General features: G+C 44.8%; 2 protein-coding genes across 9 annotated transcripts in view; one reads left to right on the plus strand and one right to left on the minus strand.

Annotated features, from left to right (window-relative positions):
• FLT1 (fms related receptor tyrosine kinase 1) overlaps window positions 1-21,392 on the plus strand; it is a 109,373-nt gene extending 87,981 nt beyond the window's left edge. The window contains exons 18-30 of one of the 5 annotated variants that reach the window (XM_069012687.1): window positions 2,299-2,403; window positions 4,873-4,986; window positions 5,755-5,843; window positions 7,590-7,776; window positions 8,191-8,288; window positions 8,808-8,930; window positions 9,623-9,734; window positions 11,358-11,457; window positions 12,781-12,886; window positions 12,980-13,110; window positions 13,506-13,590; window positions 14,440-14,531; window positions 19,332-21,392. In XM_069012687.1, coding sequence (XP_068868788.1) covers window positions 2,299-2,403; window positions 4,873-4,986; window positions 5,755-5,843; window positions 7,590-7,776; window positions 8,191-8,288; window positions 8,808-8,930; window positions 9,623-9,734; window positions 11,358-11,457; window positions 12,781-12,886; window positions 12,980-13,110; window positions 13,506-13,590; window positions 14,440-14,531; window positions 19,332-19,533 — 1,544 coding nt within the window. In that variant the 3' untranslated portion in view covers window positions 19,534-21,392. Of the gene's footprint in view, window positions 1-2,298; window positions 2,404-4,872; window positions 4,987-5,754; window positions 5,844-7,589; window positions 7,777-8,190; window positions 8,289-8,807; window positions 8,931-9,622; window positions 9,735-11,357; window positions 11,458-12,780; window positions 12,887-12,979; window positions 13,111-13,505; window positions 13,591-14,439; window positions 19,106-19,331 lie in introns of those variants that run through there. The other 4 variants (XM_069012703.1, XM_069012680.1, XM_069012694.1 and 1 more) reach the window with 4 other exon arrangements.
• Window positions 1-22,057, minus strand: part of PAN3 (poly(A) specific ribonuclease subunit PAN3) — a 103,259-nt gene that overhangs the window by 915 nt on the left and 80,287 nt on the right. The window contains exons 20-21 of one of the 4 annotated variants that reach the window (XR_011150464.1): window positions 6,103-6,207; window positions 5,044-5,113 (exon numbers count right to left, since the gene is read on the minus strand). The exons of 1 other annotated variant lie outside the window; for it this stretch is intronic. Coding sequence is in view for 1 of the 3 variants with exons in the window: in XM_069012768.1 (XP_068868869.1) it covers window positions 5,087-5,113 (27 nt within the window). In the remaining 2 variants the exon portion in view is untranslated. Of the gene's footprint in view, window positions 1-5,002; window positions 5,114-6,102; window positions 6,208-9,268; window positions 9,371-22,057 lie in introns of those variants that run through there. 2 more of the 4 variants (XR_011150463.1, XM_069012768.1) reach the window with 2 other exon arrangements.

Genomic DNA, 22,057 nt, shown 5'->3' on the forward strand with positions numbered 1-22,057 from the left:
AGGTGGCTGCTGGCTCCAGCGCAGTGTCACACACGCTGGTGGCCGCCGGCTTCCCGAGCCCCGCTCCCTCCCGTGCGCTGCAAGACCACGGCGCTGGCGCAGCACTTTCCACTCTCCTGCCCGTGCACAGCTGTCCTATGTAACATAATGGAAAACATGAAGCCACACGTGGGGAAAACCCAGATGACTCAAACCATGGCAGAGAACCTGAGAATTGAACACACCTTCGAGCCTGTGCCCTCACACAGACATGGGGCGTGGTGTTTTATGCTAATGCCCCAGTCCAGCAAGTGACATTCTTGAAGGACCCTGCTAAAATGGGACTGAAATGAAAACCACCTCATCCAAAACTCCTTGACTGAGGTGTATGTTCACTTTAATGCATTCTAAGCGGCCCAGTAAATCCAAGCCAAGTGTGGAAAACTTAAGTAGATCATTTTGCTTCATTGGTCTGGTTCTAAATGCTGCAACATGACATACCTGAGCATTACCCCAAACATATCCAGTGTAGCTGCCATAAGGCTACGGCAGGCTGACTGCTCAGATGGTTGGGCAAATTAATATTCCTCTGTTTAATAATTTTGTAGTTACTTTGTGTGTCAGCATAAGGGGCTTTTGCACGAACAACCATAGCCACAACTGCTTACTAAACTGGGGAGTTCAGAGCTACATGCCAGAAAGTTAAAGCAGCCCTGTTCTGGGCTGCCATTCAGCATGGTTCAAAAAATAGCAGAGCAGCAAAGACAAGTGTTGTTACAGCTTCCCATTGAATCATGCTGCTGTTTAGAGAAGGAAGTGCTGTTTCCAGTGCTCATTCTCCTTTATGAAAGGTTAGCAGCTTTGTGCAGCTTTATGAGCCCATGTGTTTTCCAAGTGGTGACTAAGTAGATTATCACAATGTGGGAAGTGAATTAACAGTGATGGAAACAGATTCAAGCTATGGATTAAACAAAGGTACGATGGCTTTTATAGGCCCTCAAGCTGCAAGTTCGTCATGTAGAAACCATGAGCAGTCAAAACATTAGGGACTAAAAACATCAATTCACTAAGAAAACTGAGACTTGAGTCAATGATGCTTCCCTTATACATCTGCTGAGTGAAGAATCTATATGCAGTAACTGAAAAAGGTGATAGTAGGTTTTTAGACACACACTGATTCATCTGTATTTCTCTAGCAAACACTAAGCCCTTCACAAACCAAGGTCAGCCTGTTGATGCTTTTCAGTCATGTAGATCAAGTTCTTTGTGGTTTTTATTTGCTGTAAAAAAATTACAACACTTGCACATCCAGGGTGGAAATAATTTTCTGGGTTTTTTTTGGCTTAGCATATTCCACTTCATGTTTCCATTGCCTTAATAACATATGCTATTTGCTTCTACTGACAGACATACTGAGAATTACAGTTTAGATATAGTACACACATATAAAAGGCAGTATTGATTTAAATTAATAGAGACAGCAGCTCTTTTTCTCTGCTTGCAAGAATCTGAGTGGGATTCATCTCTCACTCAGATACCAACAAGGTGGATGTCCAAGTGAGAGCTAGTCAAACAGGTGTTCATCATAGGACTAGGCAATTGTCCTGTGGAGATGGCCATGTCACTTGTGCATATCTGAGAAATAAATATATGGTACATGTTATGCTTTGCTTTTATATAAAGAGCCGACTGCTATTTTCTGCTCTTCTACACCGCAGATCTTGCTGCCATACTCTTGCTAGCCACTCTGGTACCCAGCTTCTGATGAAGGTGAAGAAGAAAAGCCATCTGAAAATCACTGCTTGGAAATAAAACTTAGTGCTTGCTGATATGTTGACAAGATCTCCCTGATCAAACCTTTGACATCCTCTGTAGAAGGGCAGAGGCAGCCAGACCTGTCCATGTGAACACATTGTCAAAGGGGCAGAGGGCCTGTGTTATTGAGGACATAACTTGCAGCACCACAGGCTGCTGCACCAAGCAGTGTGCTCAGGGTAAAGAGGAGCAAAATGTTCCTCTGGCAGAGCTAGACTGAAAAAATCAGGTTTGAAGCCAGTGTACCTGCACTGAATGGTTAATTCATTCAGTGACATTTTCACTCCTATCGCTTCCTCCCTCTGAGGACTCTGTCTTCTAGTTTGACTGCTTATTTTCAAGAAAACCCCAACAAACCAAAAACCCTAAACCAGCTATATGTTGGAAATATAACTATGGGACTCATTGGAAAGTACATTTTTCAGTTCATGATCTATGAAGCCATTTGCTGACAAGATTCCTTTTTTTACCAAGATGTATCTCTCCACTTTATTTTCTTTACAGGAAAGTCTCTTGGACACGGAGCTTTTGGAAAGGTGGTACAAGCATCTGCCTTTGGAATCAGGAAATCACCAACATGCAGAATAGTTGCTGTGAAAATGCTGAAAGGTATCTTGCTGCAAAGCTGCATTGGAAAAAATGATGCCTTATATAGTGGTGCATTCTTTATACAATTGTCTCAAAAGCAAAGTCTTCCCACAATAACTCTTTGAAGCCTCCAAAATGTGTACAAATCAAGTTTCAAGTCCATCACGAGTGAAATGGCAGAACTATGAAACAAAAATTGCATCCACAGTAAAAAGTCATACCATTATGCTAGACTGACCCTATACTATACTGAATGCTGTAAATTAAATTTAGCCGAAGCATGAGGTATCCACCTTGATATGAAGACACTTGGATGGAAGCTTTCATATTTTCCTTGGTCATTAGTTCCAAAGAATAATCATCTTACTGTTAAAAATGGATGCTTTATGTCTAATTTGCATACGTCTGACTTCTGCATCTCCTTCTAACCCTTTCCATTAGATTAAATAACGATTTTTCTTCATGAAGGCCCTTTCATTAAGCTAAACACATTGAGCAGTTTAAATCTTGGTGGTGCTGTGCAGGTGTGTCCCCTCTGAACTGCCTGCAGGCTCATCACACAGTGCTCAGGATGCTGACAGCCAGGTTGTGCAATGGATTTGCCAGCACTGTTCATACACCAGTGCTCATCTGAAAGTAAAATCATCCCCCAGCTATTCACTGCCACCTTTCTCATTGGAGCAGAAAGGACGAAACTCCCTTGTTAATTTGAAGAGGGCGCTTGGGACATTAGCAAGCAGGATGATGTTCAGTCATAGCCTGCAGCAGCTGTGATTGAATTCCCCAACCCAGAGTCCTGGTGGCATCCCTTCATATGTATTTAGCTTTCCCTTCTTTATATGTGTAAGGATCATAGCAGGATTTTTTTTGCATTGCCCCAGGAGTTTATGCTGCACTTCTTATCTGCCTTAATCCCTGAATCCTTTCTGGTGCTGTCTCTCTGCCAGGACACATCCCCTATTTTGCCAGTATGGCTTGGATCCCCGATGCTCTCGGTTGACTTTGTTCAGGCATGGTTTGAATAAACCCATCTTAGTCAATGGCTCCTAGTTTCACTTACGCTTACTTATCATTTATCAGGAGATGTGTAGGTGTCAATTCCAGCCCTTGGAGTGGTCTGCCAGGTTCAGGGTTCCTTTATGTACATCAGCAGGCTTCTTGTGCCAGCCAGCGCCACCAAGGCAGCAGCGAGTGCTCCTGGAACAAATGGGAGCAGACAGCAGCTACAAGAAGTCTTCCTGGTGGGATTCACATGTGCGTGTGCAGAGTAGATGCTTATATCTGAGTCAGTCACTCAAATACCCTTCACTGGCAGTGCTGAGAAACAACAGCTCATCCCATCCTAAGGCAGATCCCTGCACAGAGGGAGCTGAGTCCTTGTTCAGCTCTGCTGACAATGAAGAGAGCCAGCGGTGACCAGAACTTCTGTTGGTACCTTCAGTATCTCACCTAAAGCACGGGAGATCTGCCTCATTCCTTGTGTCCTCACTAGATTATCCAGGAACTTTGCAGTCATTCATAGGCTTTATCCTCCCAGAATTCCCATGAGGTAGAGGGGAAGTTCTCCACCCATACGAGCAAATAGCAGGTCACTAAGTAGAAGACAAGTTTTGTGTGGGACACCAAGAAAAACTGTTTCCATTCAGATGCTGAAACCAAGCCCTTTAAGACCCAGCTCTAGGGTTTTGTCTGCAAGGCTGTTCTTGGTGTCACTAAACTGAAAAACTCCTTTTGGGCCTACACAAAGCAATATAGGGGTTTTTTTGTTGTTTTCTTTAAAAAATTAAATTCTGCAGGAAAAAACTTTTCTCGGGGGAAATTAAAGGTTTCACTCAACACTAAATAGAATGTTTTGGATTTGTTTGAGGGACTTCTTGCATCATTACTATTATTGGTCATGACTGGTAAGGGTGAGATGCAGTCAGCTCACTTTAACCAATGAATATTTACTTCCCTGGTCTATCTCCAGGCTTCCTGTATAATGAACAGAACCACACAGGCATCACCAAGGGGTAGTTCATTTTTTCCTTATACAGATGGCTAAACTTGATGGCTGCATCAGCTTCTGGAAATACTTTGTTCTTGCCACTGACCCCTTAAGATGTTGATTAGTTCAGGCTAGAATATAACCCTTAGATAGCTAAAGTCATGTCAGATGAAACCAGTTCTAGATAGTGTTAATTATAATCTTGAAATCCCTTTTTATTTGTTCTTTCATTTTTTTTGGCTGAAAAGTCAGAACTATTCATGTGAAAAAAAATTCTTTCAGTTCTAAATATAATAGAGTCTACTGGGAGGAAGCTGAGTGCCTGACTCTTTTTATGGGTTTAATTGCAACCAAGAGGATGCTGAGCAGGGAGGAATAGAGAGAGAACATCAACACAAGAAGTACATCCAGTAATGGAGGTTATTTCAATGGAAAGTAACGAGAAGCAGTAAAGCTCAGCAGGACCAGTTCTTTGCCTTTTCACATTTATTTTGTATTTACAGAAGGGGCCACAGCAAGTGAGTACAAAGCACTGATGACTGAGCTGAAAATCCTAATCCACATCGGTCATCATCTCAACATTGTGAATTTGTTGGGAGCTTGCACAAAAAATGGAGGTAAAAAAATCTGCACTGCTCTGAAAATGGGTTTGGATTATTCCCCAATAACAGCCAGTTGGCCATGTTGTTTTTCATCCAGAGGTCAAGTTAGTAACTTTTAATATTTGAGCTCATCCTGTAGTTGCTGAAAAAAAAGAGAGGAAAAGAAAAAGCAATTTTTAGTCATTTAATGAAGTGATTAAACATTTCCTCTATTTAAAATCTCTTTTAGTATTAACATGTGAAGTGTGAACTTAGGAACATGCCACTTGCTGTCCTTTATCTCACTCACTCCACTGTTCAAGCTCAAGTTAAACATGATCTGGAAAGGCTGGGAACAAGGGATATCAGCTGCTGGTCCTGAACTATGAATGACAATACAGCTGTTGTAAAATCTTTCATGATATTACACTAAGAAAATCAAAAGGCCAGTATGGGAGACTGTTTGTTTTAGATATGTCGCCTATTTTAGTTCAACAAGTGTGTGTGGGCTGCGGGACTCCAGTCCGAACTGCCTGAAGAGGAAACAGAGGGTCCCTCAGGACCCAGATTTAAGACCCAGCTTTCAAAAATTAGGTGCTGCCCTAATTTCCAGAAGCAGTATTTTTTTGATAATGTCCAGTGTCCTTCAAGCAGCCTTCTACTCCCTTGGACATGTTGCCAGTTATTCTGGACTCAAGTTGTAGTTATGGGCATGAAAGACTCTTTCTCAGAGCTGACACCAGCTTTTATTGCATTACGCTGCTCAAAATGCTTTTTTTTTTATTATTTTATTTAATTGCCCAGGGCCTCTGATGGTGATTGTTGAATACTGCAAATATGGGAATTTATCAAACTATCTGAAGAGCAAGAGGAATCTTTTCTGCCCTAACAAGGTGAGGAGGCAGGTGGTCCTGGTAGGGTTCATTCTTTCCTGACGTAAGTGTTGGTAATGTAGATGTCAGCTCTGAGCTGGTCTCCTCAGACTTTCTTCTACCAAGGAGAGAAATGACTTTTGGGTGAAGTTCACCTGATCTATATTAATACTTCGTGTTGTGCCAAGAGAGGATTCACCTTTCTCTCCCTGACTGTACAAGGAGACTGCTGTGACTAATTTGGCTGGAGCCATCTACAGCAAGGGGAAGTGAATCCTACCCAAAGTGTCCCCATATGCTCTTGCCTGGCTCCTGATGAACCCATTCCTGGTGAGCTTGGGGTCAGCAATGCCAAAGGAAGTGGTTTTGCCCACTGATTTCAATACTGCTGGGAGCACAAACAAGATAATAACAATTAAATCTCATGTCTCAAGACACCCTAATATTCAGAGATTTACAAGTAATCTTATTATTGTGTGAGGAGAAGAGCTATCAAGAGAAAAAGAGATTAGAGTCTTGTCCTCACATCCCACAGCCCTCTGAATCAAATTCATGGTATGTTTCTTATTACAAACTTAAATCCAAATGTCCCAGAAAATTCAAATTATTCCAGAAAAATCCTCCAAAGAATCCAGGGCTCTGAAATGAGGCTTAGGAGCCTGGATACAGAACATTAGGTCTCAAAATTCCTGCTCAGCTGTGCCAAAAGCTCGGCAGCACCTCAGGGATTTTTTCAGGAGGGCTCTGTGGGAGAGCCCACTCGAGAGGATATCCCCCTCTAAAAGGCTTTTGCTGACTCTGTGTTCCCAAGGCTGTTTGTGTTGAACTCCACATGAGACACAGCAGCTGGCTCCTCCTATACGTGGTTGTTGGAGTCGTCTGCTCAGCAGGGAGTATGGCTGGGCAGGCTCCATCCTGAGTGGAGCCACTCCCATACCCCCTTCCCACACCTAGTGCTCTGGCACCCTTGGGAAGGTTGGCCAGGCAGGAAGGAGGTGGAAGTTTGGCTCTGCACCAGCATGCACAGGGAATAGAGACAGTTACAGGACAAGAGGAAAGGTAAGAGGGGGCAAGAGTATGGCCAGCCAGGCTGCTCTACAGGTAGCAGTGAGGAAGCTTTTTCTAAACAGTGTTGCATGTGTCCCATTAAACCACCCCATCACTGGCCATAAGAAGAAAGCATCAGATAAAGGCACTGAAGAGAGGCAGTCACTTCCAACAGCAGCTCTGTTTCAAACATCAAGTGCCCTTTGCTTCTCACTGAAAGGGCTTACAAGCCCACACCAAACCTGCGCAGAGACATAGAGGCAGATGTCTTAAGCAGCCTGGGACAAAATGCTGACATTTGAGAGGTCTGGGATGCCTGCATGGTGGGCACAACCTTCCCCACCCACTTCTTTGTGCTCCTTCTCTGTCTGCTGGAGAGAAATGGGCCCTCTCAGATGTCTCATTTCAGGCTGAGATGAGCCACAGCCCAGCAGAGAGGTCCATCCATACCTCCTGCAAATCCTCACTGCGGCAGAGATAGCCCATTGCCCAGGTGCAAAATCATGCTCTGGTGCTCCCAAGCCACCACGTTTCTGCCCTCTGGGGATGAGAACCATGGCAGAGCACAGCCCTGCCACCAGCCCCTGCCCAACACAGTGGCACTGGACACCCCTGCCCGTGAGAGATGTGACCACCCACGCCACAGACCACCAGCCCGGCAGAAAGGCGACAGCAGTCTGACTTGGTTCCTTTCCCACCCCCTCTGCTGCTCTGATGCAGCTCCTCTTCTCCTCTGTTTGTTTGAAGGACTCCTCTCTGCAGGGAGAGCCAATGAAAGAGAAAAAGGATATTGAGCCAGTGGAAAGCAAGAAACAAAGGCTGTCCAGTGTCACCAGCAGCGAGAGCTTCGCGAGCTCTGGGTTCCAGGAAGATAAAAGTCTGAGTGATGTGGAGGAGGACGAGGAGGGTAGGTATTAATTCCTTCCTGTCCCTACACGGACTGTGATATTTTTACAACATACTGTGAATCCCTGAAATTTTTTTCCTCATTTATCACCCTAATAAACATCCGTGGGAGACGCTCAGAGGGTCATGTCCAGAGGGTAGAAGATTTAAAAAAAGATTATTTCCAGGGTTACTAAATCTGACAGGAAAATGTGTGATTGTTTCTTCTGACTGCTCCTTATCTTTGGGGAAAACACAGCAGTGTCCAAAGCACGGGGTGTAAAGCAAGCACTATTTTTGTTTCCAATGACAGTGGGTTGACCTTCAAACAACCCTCCATGAAGACTGAATTTATGAGAATGGGGTCTGTAAGAAAGGGGGGAAACAACTGCCTGCGAGCCATCTTTGTAACAAACCCTGCTTTCCACCTCTGCAGATGCTGATGATCTGTACAAGTTGCCCCTCACTATGGAGGACCTGATCTCTTACAGCTTTCAGGTGGCCAGAGGCATGGAGTTCCTCTCCTCCAGAAAGGTGAATTTTGCACTGAGGGTTTTTCACTGTAGGACAGGATTCAGAGGTGAAATCATGTCTACATTGTAGTGACACCTTCCTTGGGAGAGGTCCCAAAGGAAGAGCCGTTTTCCTCTTGGCATTATAAATATAACTGTGTTTATCCAAGTATCCATAGTCCATAAACACAGGATCATGACTGAAGCCAGTGGGTCAAGCTCATTCATTTGGGGAAGATCTTTTGGGTGTGGTAGGTTTTTCCTTAATTTCAACATATATTAGGGAGCTCCAAATGATTCAGCTCTTTCCCTGCAAATATCAAAGGGCTTAAAAACTTGTCACTTTCTGGATTTAGTAATTTATTTTTTTTTTCAAATAATTATCACTGTTTGCAGTAACTTCATGTAAACTACAGGCAACTTCCCTAAAAAATTATATTTATCAATAATAATAATACAATATTTAAAGGATATGGGATACAGGAAATTTGTGGGCAGGAATAAGGAAATGCAGTTTGATTGTCAAACTGTTTTATTATAGTGCATTCATCGTGACCTGGCAGCCAGAAACATCCTTTTATCTGAGAACAATGTTGTGAAGATCTGTGATTTTGGCCTTGCAAGAGATATTTATAAGAATCCTGATTATGTGAGAAAAGGAGATGTAAGTCAAGATGCTGTTTATTTACCCCAATGTTTATAACATGTCATTTCACACTGTCCACCAAAATGTTCTGTAGACGTTCACACTTCCCGAATTTAAGACCTCAAAAGCTGTCATGGTTTTTATGTGAAGATGAGCTATCCAGATGTGTTGTGGGTCTGGGACGCATTTCTATCCTCAGGCATAAGGCTTAGACATGCTAACTGCTTCACAGCTTTGCCCTGCTAATACTTTATTTTTTAGACATTTCTTGGCTGGCTCACCAAAACCCCTTTACTCTGTAAACTTCCTTCAAGGAAACCAGTCCCTCCAAAAGAAGGTGTGTTCCCCGAGAATACCTCCAACAGCATTACAGCATGGGTGGTGCTCGGATGCAGGGTTTTCTGCCCCGTCTCTGTGATGCTGGCAAGAGACCTCTGCTCCTACATACCCTCACATCCCTGCAAGGAAAAGGCCTGGTCACAGGTTTTCAATGTCTGGTGTTTCATGCCACATGTTTTTTAAAAACAGCCTTTTACTCCAACAATTTGTTAAGTGTATGAATGAGTGTGGGTTTATCTTGACTGCCTGTAAGGAAATCCCACAGGTTCCTGCTTGAATGGTAATTATTTACATAACAATATATAGCTGATTCATCTATGATTAAAATCTTTTGGGCTTTGAAAAAGTCAGATTTGTCCCTTTTACTCCAGGCTCGACTTCCTCTCAAGTGGATGGCTCCTGAATCCATATTTGATAAAATCTACAATACAAAAAGCGACGTGTGGTCCTACGGGGTCTTGCTGTGGGAGATATTTTCCTTGGGTATGTTAACTCTGCACCCCAGGAGCTTGACAGGAGTGGGAACTGCAGCTTGGGAAAAACATCCATTACCTTCAATGATCTTTTGCCAGGTGTTTCAGAAAGACCTAAATCAGTCAGAAGTGAGGTGTGCGGGTAGAGGCAGAGGGATTATCGTGCCCCTGTGAACTAGAAATTCTGGTGGTTGTAAGAGCACTGAAAGCTCATTTGCCAAGCTGAAAGCCTTAACAGATAGCACAGCTGAGAACTTTACCACCTGCTTCTGCCATGGGCAAAACCTAATCTTCTCTCTTTTCCCTGTAGAAACCTTAGGTAGAGGATGCAGAGCAGCACAACCAGAGCAGTCACAGTGCTTTGACTGACGGCACAAGCCAGGAAAACAGGGCAATTTTTAAAGCATTTTAATTGAATGTGGAACCCTGTGGGATAACACACAGCTGTTATCCTGGGTCATCAACTGCCCAAGACCAAGGCACCACCTCCTGTGCCACAGACAGCATTGAAGACACCAAGTGCCATGAGCTGGGTGCTCTCACAAAAGCTTCTTACTCCTCTTGTGGGAGCAAGGGTGCCAAACCCACAGTTTGCGTGTCTCAGATTCTGGCATCTCCATTTCCAGCCTGAGCCCAGGAGGTCCCCCCAGCCCAGGAGGGATCCAGCAACCCCTCACCCAGGCTACTGACAGAGCAGGCGAAAAGCATCTGCACAGATGCTGCAGGAGGAACTAGAGCATGCAATCTGAAATTAAAACCCAGTGAAGCCTTTTTTTTCCCCTTTCTTTCATGTGGAAAAGGCAGGATACAAGATGTACACTGAGTGGAACAACAATGACCATCAGAATAGAAGAATCTTAATTGAGTTCAACACAGAGGCTGACAAAAGAGGCGAACAGCAGAGGAAACAATACTATACAATTCTCAGGACAATCAATCATTTATTAGTTTAAATACATGTTGTTGGTCAGCCTGCCAACTCTTGTGATTTTATGGTCAGCCTTGTAATACCTGCTATTTTTTTCTTAAAGCACCAGCTCCTTGAACCTGGTGACTCTCTGACTCTATGAAAGGTCTTTTTTTTTTTTTTTCCTTTCATTTTCCCTTTTCCTGATGTTTTTTTGTCTACAGAAAAAAAAAGACTAACAGTACAATCAGGCTGCATCTGAAAAACACAGAAAACAGAAAAACAATGCAAATGTACTGTGATCTGATTTAAAACAATGATTTCATTTTTTTCAAGGTGATTTTGAGCATTTGGGGTTTTTTAATATTGTGCTCACTAGAATTTGGAATAGTACAAACCAACAGAGAGATCAGACTTGGCTTTTCAAGGGATAGTGCTCAAATGAAATTCATGTGTATTTTTTTCTGTTCAGGCCAGGAAAGCCCCACCAATAGTTGTGGTCTTGATCTTGCCCCCCACTCCAAAGACCAGGGCTTGGAGCATGATCATCAGTAATTCCCTGCCTGTGGCAGCTGGCAGGGCCAGATCCTGCAGGGGGGTCGCCCCCTGACCCCCAGCTCTGCAACCTGATGCTGCACACCCCAAGTGTTTGAGGGAGATGCATAGGGCCACAGCTAGGTCACAGGTATTCAAGGCATGTATCTATTCTCTGAATGCCACCTGCAGGTGCCTCTCCTTACCCTGGAGTCCAAATAGACGAGGATTTCTGCAGCAGGCTGAAGGAAGGCACAAGGATGCGAGCCCCGGAGCAAGCGACTGAGGAGATGTAAGATGCCTTTGCTTGCCTTGTGTACCACTGCCCTCCGGGGCTGCCCTGCAGATGATGTTCCAGTCTCTGTAAAAGCACGCTGTGCCAGCCTAAGGAAAAACAACCCAATCCTGCATCGGTACCTTCTTGTGCACCCCCCACCCTGGTCCCTGGCTCTCCCATAGGGTAGGAGAGGGTAGGGAGCAACATAGACCCGAGCCCAGTGCAACACCAGGGCTGGGCTCTGAGGGGAGCTGAGCAAGGAGGAGGAGGAGGAGGGGGAGGAGGAAGGTCATTCATTCCTCACGAGGTTTAACATTTACCGACATGCACACAGATAAGTGCTGGAGGAACGGGGCATTATTAACACTGTCTTAGGAAGTGACAGCAGAGGCTTCCTCGCAATCGCTCGGGTAATGAGGGCCCACCCTTTCCTGTACACGGTGTCTGATGGCAGAGGAAGGTGACAGGGACCTGCAGCCTCCCCGCCCGGGTTGTCTGAGTCCTTCCACCGCCACATCAGCTGTCGCTCCCTGCTCCCCTGCCTTCAGGTGCAGTCTCAAGCTGCTGCTGCATGGCCAACATCTTTCTGGAGACCTAGGTGGGTCAGGACAGAGCACCTTGCCAGGGGAGGCACATGCAGCACACTGAACATGCACCCTGTGACACAAATCATTGAGGACCATGAACATGTCCAGGGTATTTTATCTCTGGAGGCAAAATCAAGTACGTGTGGGTGCCATGGTGCCTTCCCGAGTGCTATGTCATGACTCTAAATAGCAACACTTACCAAAAAATAGTTCTGGCAGAAGAAAAGGATGCGAGACAGCCATACCTATCTGGGAGTACTGCCCATTGACTAATTTTATTATCCTAGTGACAGTAGATAAGAGCCTTTTTTATTTTCTCTTCCACATATTTTATTGCAGGAAGGAAAGCTCGGCTCAACTAATACAAGGAAGTGACACATCCATATAAGTCATCTTAGGATGCCTTTAGGATACCTTAACCTAAACATTGCCACTTCATAGACGTTTAATATAAAGGTTTAATGCTTAATCAGGAATGAAAAAAAGGAAGTATGACTGGTTGGCTGAATTATCCTTTTGATGTGGTCTTCCGGGGTGTTGCAGGACAGTTTTCTTTTTTTGTGGAAAGTTTACTATTTTACTTTTAGGAAGAGGCCTTGATGGTGTTAGAGAGAATCTTTGTAAAACCAAGCAGGTTGAGGAGTTATCATCTGTATCTGTCTATCGATGACAAGCTGTCAAAGACTGTGCTGCCTTGGATCAAACTGAGCTGTAACCCCATCATGTGCTCACTTTGCTGTTGTCCTCACAGTTACCAAATCATGCTGGACTGCTGGCAGAGCAATCCCAACGACAGGCCACGGTTCTCTGAGCTGGTGAAAAAGCTGGGTGACCTGCTGCAAGCAAATGTCCAGCAGGTATTAATGTCACAACCACGTGCTGTCACTGAGACAGGGGCGACTGGCCATGTGGACCCAGGAATAACGCTTTCCTTTCTTGTTTGCCTTTAGGAAGGCAAAGACTACATACCCCTCAGCACAATATTTACAACAGAAAGTGGGTCTCCCCCTGCATCTGATCCTTCGTGCACTGAAAGTTTTCCTGTTACAAGCTCAAGTTGTGGAAGCACTGAAAACATCAGGTGAGATAAACAAGATTAAGGCTGGGTTTGTTTGTTGGGGGTGGTAGCTCGCTGCACAGCCTGCTTTGGACCTGGATGGGAGAAAACAGTGACAGCCCACAAGTGGCATGAGTGTCCCACCAGTTGCCAAGTCACCCACTGCTGTGGGTCTTTGGAGTGCCCCTGTCCAAGGGGACCTGCAGGTCACAGGGTTCAGGCACTGTGAGAGGGGCAGCTGTGTGAACCCCAGGACTGGGGAGTGAGATTTGGGTGGGGTCTGGTTAACAAGTTCTTTTTGTATGACCTACCTCGATGACAGGTGGGAACTGCCTAAAGAAACAGAGAAATACCCAACACTTCCTGCTCATGCACTTCACAGTCTCACCAAAAATTGTCCTGCTTCTCTTGTTGAACAGATACATAAACACTTTCAAAATAAACCCCCCACAGCGCATAAAGACATTTGAAGAGCTTCCCATCAAGGAAACACTTGTATTTAACGTAAGTGACTCCTGGGCCAAATGGTTTGCCATGCATTTGTTTTTATTTGTGTGACAGATTTAGAGAGTGATAGTCAAGACAGGGGGTTACTGCTTTGTCAGCTCTAACAGATACAAGGTGCAGGATTAGCTGTGCTTGCAACAAGAGGTTATCCCACTGTCCTACAAATTGGGGTCAGAGATCTTTGCTGGCTATGCCATGGGCTGCAAACACTCCTTCCCTGATAAGAAGTGGTCAGTTCCAGTAGGTCTGCACAGTATAGCTACCAGAGTCCCACCTGAATCCCACTGATGTGGGAGAAACACAAAAAAATCCCTTGGATTTGCACTTTCATCTGAATAGTAGTGCACAAAGGAGAATCGTGAGTCACTTTTCCATCAGAGGGCCCTGGCAGGAACAAGTCCTGTTATCAGAAGGACAAGCTGGAGCCATGTCTAACAATGGGACACACACCCAACCCTAGTGTGGGTGGGCATGGGTGAGAGGATGGGGCAAGCTTTCAGTGAGCCAGTTGAATGCAGTAAGCAGCAGGAGGTGAGAAAGGCACAGTGGTCCTTGCAGGGTTGAACTGGTGGCCAGCCAGAACCTCACACTGTGTGTAGACACTTTTCTTCTAGAACTCTGCATCTGCATTATGTGTCTACTGCATCCCAAGGCCTGGGTGGCTTGGAAAGGCACCATTAATACCTGTGCACTGCAGCACCTCCAGCAGTACAGAGCTGCTGTCTCCTAGAGCTACCTGAGTATCAATGACCAGAAGGATGCTGGAAATCAGACCAAAGAGGAACTGAGTCCTCTGTAAAATACAGCTAACACCTAACAGGACTGCATCTTTCTTTTTTCTTCAAGGATTATCAAGCAGACAGTGGGATGGTGCTAGCTCCAGAGGAACTGAAACGCTTCACATGGACAGGCAGCAAGCAGAAACGGACACTCTTTGGGTCTGTATTTTATGTTCCCTTCTTCTCAGGTTTAAGATGGCAAAGGAGAATTCAAGGTCCTTGTGCTAAATCATGCCTCGTGCAAGTAGCTGAGGTGTCCCCAGTCCCTGCAACCACGCTTGCTGAGGCATGTCCTGCTGGGTTGAATCAACTGTCAATCATATTCCACACCTATGCCTTTGAGGAAGCAAATGACCCTCAACCCCTTCGATGCACATCAGCAATATGATTTATTAGCACTTTATTGATCCACCTAATGCTCAATTTAATGCCACACTAGAAAAGTGAGTGCCAGAGAGCACCGAACTACAGTAAGAAGCAGGTAACTGTAGGAAACAAGCCCTTAATAATGGGGGAGGAGGAATGAGTGGCTGTGAAGGATTTGCAGTTGTTTCTGCAAGTCCCAAGGGCACCCCAGCTGGGACAAGGCCCCCTGTGCTTGTTTTTGCCCTTCTTTTCCATGACTCAGCTAAGCATGGCCCATTTAACACCCATGGGCTCAGGATGCTAAAGTGGCAACTTTACAATAGATGGATGTGAGGGCCTCACTTCTCTTCCTGCCTTTAAGCACTTGAATATATTGGCCATCTTCCTCCACCTAATTCCTGACAGCTGCCCAAGCAGGGAACTAGGGCTGCTGTAAGAAATGAGTTGCACTGACATGAACTCTCTGTAAATGGGAAGTGTTTATTTTCTCAATGCCGGTGCTGTATCAGTTCCCAGCCGCTGCAAAGCTGGCAGTGTCCTGGTTTCAGCCCACTGCTCCCAGCCAGCGCAGAGACTGCCCAGACCCAACCCATCGTTTGTGTCATGCTGCCAGGAGGTCAAGGCCAGCCTGCCATCCTGCCGGTGCCAAACGTGTCAGTGACTTGCAGTTGGGCAGGCTGGGAGTGTAGCATTGTCTCAAAGAACAATTAAGAGCGGCTGAAACGTGCGGTCAAGGCGGCCAGGACTCGCTTCGCGAAAAATTCCAGTGCCTGAGAGGCCGCTGGTCCAACGCGCAGAAATACGTGTAGGAGAGCACACACTCACACGGCTGGAAAGCATGGCCTGGCTGAACGTGCTGCTGGCAGCAGCCTGCAGTGCAGCACTGCTCATGCGTGCCAAAGCCAGGGCAGCACAAGCCACTCCAAACCAGTGCTGGGAAACCCTTTGTCCTGCCTTGACCTTTCAGGAAATAGGCTCCTCAGCAATTTTTGGTACTTCAGCTCTGTTGAGGTGTGCTGTCTTTGGAGGAGGCAGGTACTACAGAGCTCGGAGTGTATGTGGATATTACAGGGTTCCAAAGGATGGAATGTTCCCTAGAAGTGGTTTAACTCATTTTTTCTCTGGGTGTTTCGGAAGGCTGCTGTCAGCCACAGGGGCAACATGGCAACCTCCCCAAATGAAATTTATGAAATGCATTTTTCTTTGCATGGCAGAAAATGTATGGAGTGTGTCCCAAGCAATCCTCTGGAAGTGCTTTAAGGGGGATTTTCAAATGCAGAAGGAAAAGGAATGCTTGGATGAGAAATAAAAAAGGAACTGAACAGTGGCTATAGAACATAAATCCTTGGGAAAACAGAGCAGTTGACTGAGATCACACAAGGTCATCTGGCCTGCAAGCTAGATAAGTGGTACTGTAGCACTGTGCCAAAAAGCACTCATGTATATGAATGCAGGCAATGACCCTTCAGTCTGCACACATTCCTAAAAGTGGTAGCTTCTTAGCTAAGCATCCTTTACTTAAAATTAATCAGAGCAGTAAATAAATACCCCTAAAATTCATCAAGGTGGAGCCCGGAGGGGTTTGAGACATGTAAACTGATCTAAGCAGATGTACAGTCCTGCTTCTTCCCTTGCATCTCAGGCATGCTGCTCTGTTGTCCTGTGCTCACTCTTGTGCTGACGCTTCACCTTGTTTTTTCTTGCAGAGAGTTGGTTCAGGTTGCCAGATTGTCAGAACAGTTTCTGAGTGAGCAGGAGCAGCTCACTGTCAGGGCAGCTGGTGCCAACACCAGGCTGAGGAAGGGTTTCAGCTCCCTTTGGCAGCAGCTTACCTGTGGTTAGATGCCTTCGCTCTAACAAAGCATTGGATGATTCAGACTGGGCAGAGCTGAAGCAGTGCACAGGGTGGAAGGAGCCAACCCCAGTGCATCCTACCTGTCTCCAGAAGCACACACAGAGTTTGTTTCAGAGGAAACTGATCAGTTGACTGCAGGAGAGAGCCAGCATCTCTCCTGAGTCTACAGCATGTGCAGTAGTGCTTACTCAGTGTGACCAGCCTGAGAGGCAGGCCCAGGGCAGAGCAGAGCAGAGAGCCAGCCTGACAGTGCAGGGGTACCCCACTGACCCCAGCGAGGCCCCTCCTCTTGGGCTTCCACTTCCGCTGGCTCAGGAAAGGCACTAATGCCAAAGCTCACCCCTGGTTTCACTATAGGAAAGAGCAACAGCCCAAATGCTGGTGAGCCCCTTAGGCCCAGGTGGTGGCCAGGAGCACAAAACATGAATGGCTGCAACACGTCTCAGACTTGCTAATGCCACTGAGATGAAAAATTATATTTTGCACAGTAGCAAGAGAAGTAAGTTTTTCCTAATAAAAGGCCTCAGGCAAAAAGACCCCGGTAGAAAGGTTTGGGGGCAATCTTCTGAGCTGTGCTCCTTTGCAGGTGGAAAGGATGCCAACTGCAACCCTTTTCTAGCTTTTCACTATTGGTGAAAAAGCCCAACCCACGTATGCCAAAATCCTTGGGCTGAGGCAAACCCTTGAGTCAGTGTAAATTGCAAAGCCAGAAAAACAGCAAGAATCCCACCTCCTATGAGCTGGAACAAGCATCTCAAGAGCTGCAGCCAGCCTCTGATCTCGCTCTGGTCCTGAACATGGCAGGAAACCAGCAGCCATTTCCTCCAACAAACAATCCCAATTAAAGACCAATTAAATACAGTTTCCAATTTACATTCCTAGATTGGCAAGAACATAGTCCACAGCTAGAGAAGCCTCTACTTACTGTAAACTCAGTCTCAAATTGAAGCCTGACTACAGATGCCAAAACCTCTTGAGCTCTCTCAAAGATCTTTGTGGGAATGCATGCCCAGGTACAGCAGTGCACTCCAGGTAAAATTAACAGATGCAGCTCTACTGGTATGAAGGTTTATTAAAGCAGAAGCCAAGTCTAGCTTACAAGAAAAATCTCAGGATGCAAAAGCCTGATGATGATGAAAGGATCAAAGCATGACAGTTTTTAGGCTCATAACTTCTCATGCACACTCCACTTTTTCCAGCTCCTGAAGACTCGCAATTACAATGTAAATCACAGAAGCATTTATCTTAAAACCCATCACAAAAAGTCCACTGCATCTGTGACTAACCTTGTCATAGTTACAGAATTTATCCCAAGGCAATTACTTCTCCATCTGCCAACAGATGCAGTATAAAAATATGGGATGCGTCTGCAATCCTCATCACAAGGGCTCCTCCTCATGAACTCCATTCACCTACTAATAAATGTAATGGGGACATTACACCTTAGGGGGGCCTTCCAATTTCCCAGTAGGACGGAAGACAGAGACCACACTCCTTAAAAAACCACACAGGCTTGTGAGTTAAGAATTTGAGAAACTGTGACATCTAAAAGGAACTGTTGTAATCATGAACGGTCCTGTGCTACTATTTCTGTGGTTTTACTTAAAGACCTAACAGCGCAAAACAAAATGAAAAGCAAAACCCCAGGCTCTGAAAGCCTCAACAGATGCTCTGTCTTCTCTGGAATTCAAGACAAGAGCTGCCAATGTTCCTGACCTTATAAATGGAGAGGGGTGGATTGTCCATGAACTTACAAAAATACAGGGGAGGAAATCTAATTTTAGACACTGTGGTCCAACGTGTTTACTTTAGGATTTCACATGTAATCAATGATGGAAAAATGCTCTGGCTTGTCCTTTGTCTACAGATAAATCTCTGGAATCCAAGTTCAATGGTGTGAAAATTCTCTTTGCCTTAATTTTCTTCATTATTGGAAGAGCCCTTTTAAGCACTGTGATCTCTGAATATGGGTGAGAAAGTGCTGTAAGGCAAACAGTGCCTTTAAAAGGGGCTTCACTGAGAAGACATTAAACCCCTCTTTGTGCAAAGGGCATCTTATAAAAGGATAACTGGTCCTTTTATGGGACAGGAAAACTAATTCAAACCAGCAGTTCATGGCAGCTGCCAAAAGAAGCCAAAAAAAGAGGAGATAGCCAGACCTCATGCCCTTCCTCACAAACATCAGCCATTTATATTAGAAATTCATCCCAACATTAGGCTTTGGGAACACTGACACTAGCAGTTTTCTACTTTTGCCTCAAGGCTTGAGACCTTTCATCACTTCACTCCTGCTCAAAAATCCCTATTCCCTTAGGAAGAAACATTTAGATGTGGGGATCTAAATCCACCCTGGCATCAGCAGAGATGCCAGACACTGCCCACTACTTCCCCCTGCAATAAAGTTTCACTCCCCAGCACCTGCCACAAATGAGCAATTAGAGCTTAGGATGAGCAATCAAGCACTCCCCCCAAGCAGCAAGACTGATACAATGAACACTAACACCTTTAACAGTGATGTTCACTCACAGCACCTCTATTCCAAAGGGGACTTATAGGGAACGCAGAAGGGCTCCTTCATTCCTCTGTCCTGCACTCCCATTGAGTGAGTCCATCTGCATCAATGCCCCTCCCACCATGTGAGAATAAACAAAGCTGCTTCTTGTGACCTGGCTTTGCTCAAGTCACTAAAACAAAAACCTTTACATATTAAGAAAGCTCACGTCACTGCTCTATTACAGCATTAAAGGTGCCAGCAGGAGCAAGGAGTCAGTGCTTTCTGGAATAACCAAGCCAAGAAGCTTCTGCAGTTTCAGCTGTGACCAGCTCAGTGACTCCAAGCGAAGATACACCTATGGTTATGCGATGCTGGAGAAAATGAAAGCCAGCCGTCCTCCTCCTGACTACAACTCTGTTGTCCATTACTCTCAGCCACCAGTTTAAGTACTTCTAGGCCAAGATCTAAACACTTCTAGGCCAAGATCTTATGAAACACTGTCAGTTTAAAAACTTAGACCCAAATTATTTTAGTTACCATAAAATTTAAGAAGTTATCATTGGCTTAATCACAGTGATCTGCTTTTCTACAGATTGCGGCACACATATTCAAAATACAGCAAAATATTATTGTTTAAACCTCAGCTTTCCCAAATGCTCAACAACAATAGCTTTTACTAAAAATGCCAAGTGCTTCTGCATCCAGGAATATCTGGATGGCCGTTATTACAGCCTCTGCTCAGACTTGGGTGCAGCACTGCTGTCCTGATTGGGAGAGGCAGCTGGGAGCCCTACAGAGCCAGGAATCTGCACCAGGCACTGAGGTATTTGCATCCTATTGCTGGAAAATAAAGGATTCTTCAAGAAGATAGAAACTAGAAACAGACCACAAACTATATTTTTAATGAAAACTACTTTGAGAAACTTGTGGGAAGGCTGATGCTCTGGGGAAGCTGAATAATAATCTACTTGGGGATGGGGCATTGCATGGATCTTACTGCTCCAGATGGCAGACGCAGTAGGGAGCCTCGCAATGCAAGGATTTAAAATGTGTTGCTAAACACAATTGGCAAGGATAGAGGAGGACTAAGACCAGATCCAGGGCTGTAACAACACATATCAATTCAGTTTGGACAGTCCTGCTGAAATCAAGTAAATATTGAAGTTTTGCACTTTGTCAGTAAGCCAACATGCACACACTGGAACCAAACCACAAGCTAGACAGGTTAAAGCCAAGCTCTGTCCATAAAACCTCACAGACCTTCTAACACTGAACTGCTTATATTTTATTTATGAGAATCTGTCTAAAAGACAGGATGGCTACTAGACTGCATACACTTTAATTGATCACTAGAGAGTGTGAAGAGATTAGTTAGAAATTACAAGACAATCTGTAAAGTTAGGGCAGCTTTTCTATGAAGACAGCTAAATTTCCATTTCAAGTTACCAGTATGTACAGGAACAAAAATGTATCATTAATTTCCAACAGACTTTTGTATAGCATCTCAGAAAGGTCATGAGTGTTCTTTGCTTGAGAAGCATTAGGATGCACCCATTCCCTTTCACCTTTGAATGCAGTATTAGGATGAGAGCTGGACATTTAACGCAGTAGCACTGATACCTGCTAAATCAATTACTGCCCAATCCCAGCTTCTCGTGGTCCACTAAAATATATATTAACTCAAATGCTACATGTTATACGATCTCTTGCTCTCTTAGAATTCAGCTAAAGAGCTGTGAATGTAACCCACTAACAGACTTTAAGGCAAATGACCTTTTGCATATTTACAAATAAAAACTATCTTAGATATTCAAGTAAAATAAATATGTACCACTGCTTCTGAGCTAAGTATCTCTGTGCAAGAGATCATCAGTTTTAAGTATCTATTGCACTCTCTCTTGTTGGTAAAGTGTATTTGACCTTGATCAAAACAAAAGTTTCAGAACTGTTTTGTAACTAGAATTGAGTAAAAATAGTTACAGGATGATGCATCCAAAAGGACGTGTTCGCACACTGTAAATATATAAATATGCTTTTTGTGCATAAATATTTAAGAAAACTGGACTACAAAGATTACTTTTATATGAACCCCCAAATGTCTTCAGATGTGAATAACTCCTATTTTGTCTTGCATTTTCTGTCTTTATATAATGTATTTGACTGCTAAATTCATATAATAAAGTTTGCTTTTGAAGAAAAAAATCAGAGTTCTACCAGTGTCAAAGACTGCTGTGGCACACAAGTCAGCACTGGGCAGTGCAAACATCTGGCACACATCCATCCCACAGGCTGGTTTTGCGAGCAAAGGAGAACATGGAATAATCACACAGAAGGCACACTTCTCACAGAGCAAAGCAGATAAGGTGACAGACACCTGTCACTATTCCTTGTATGGGTGACATCCCCTAGGTTCAGCATATTTAAGAAGTGCTTAACTGCTGTCTAGGGGCAAAAATTCAACTCAGCCTCTGGGAGAGGCAAGGTTTCATGGTGGGGGAAGACAAAGCAGCACATGGATAAACATCCACCCAACCCTCCACACTTCCTGGTTCCTTCTGCAGCTAGAAGATGCACTACAGACAGAAAGACAGCAAACAGAGCAAGGCATCCCCAGCAAAGCCTGTTCTGAAGCTACTGTGACACCAGGTAGCACCTTAGGCCACAGCAGAGACTCTCCTTCGGACAATCCCCACATCTCCACGCCATCCACCTGAAGCTGGCGATGCTGCCTCCACAGATGTTCAGTCAAGTGCGCTGTGCTAAACAACATTTGACATCTGAAGGGCTCTCCAAGTACTGGAAGGAACTGGAGATGGAACTTTCTCTGGGAAAGCAGAACATAATGGGATGGCAATCTGCCGCAGGAGCTGTGTACTGTTACTGCACAGCACTAAGGAGGAAACTGGAGACTGGATATGTGCATCAATCAAACTTATTGCAGCTTACATAATAATATTTCTAAAACACTGC

Source organism: Aphelocoma coerulescens, chromosome 1 (genome assembly GCF_041296385.1).
Source record: "Aphelocoma coerulescens isolate FSJ_1873_10779 chromosome 1, UR_Acoe_1.0, whole genome shotgun sequence".
NCBI classification, from domain to species: Eukaryota; Metazoa; Chordata; class Aves; order Passeriformes; family Corvidae; genus Aphelocoma; species Aphelocoma coerulescens.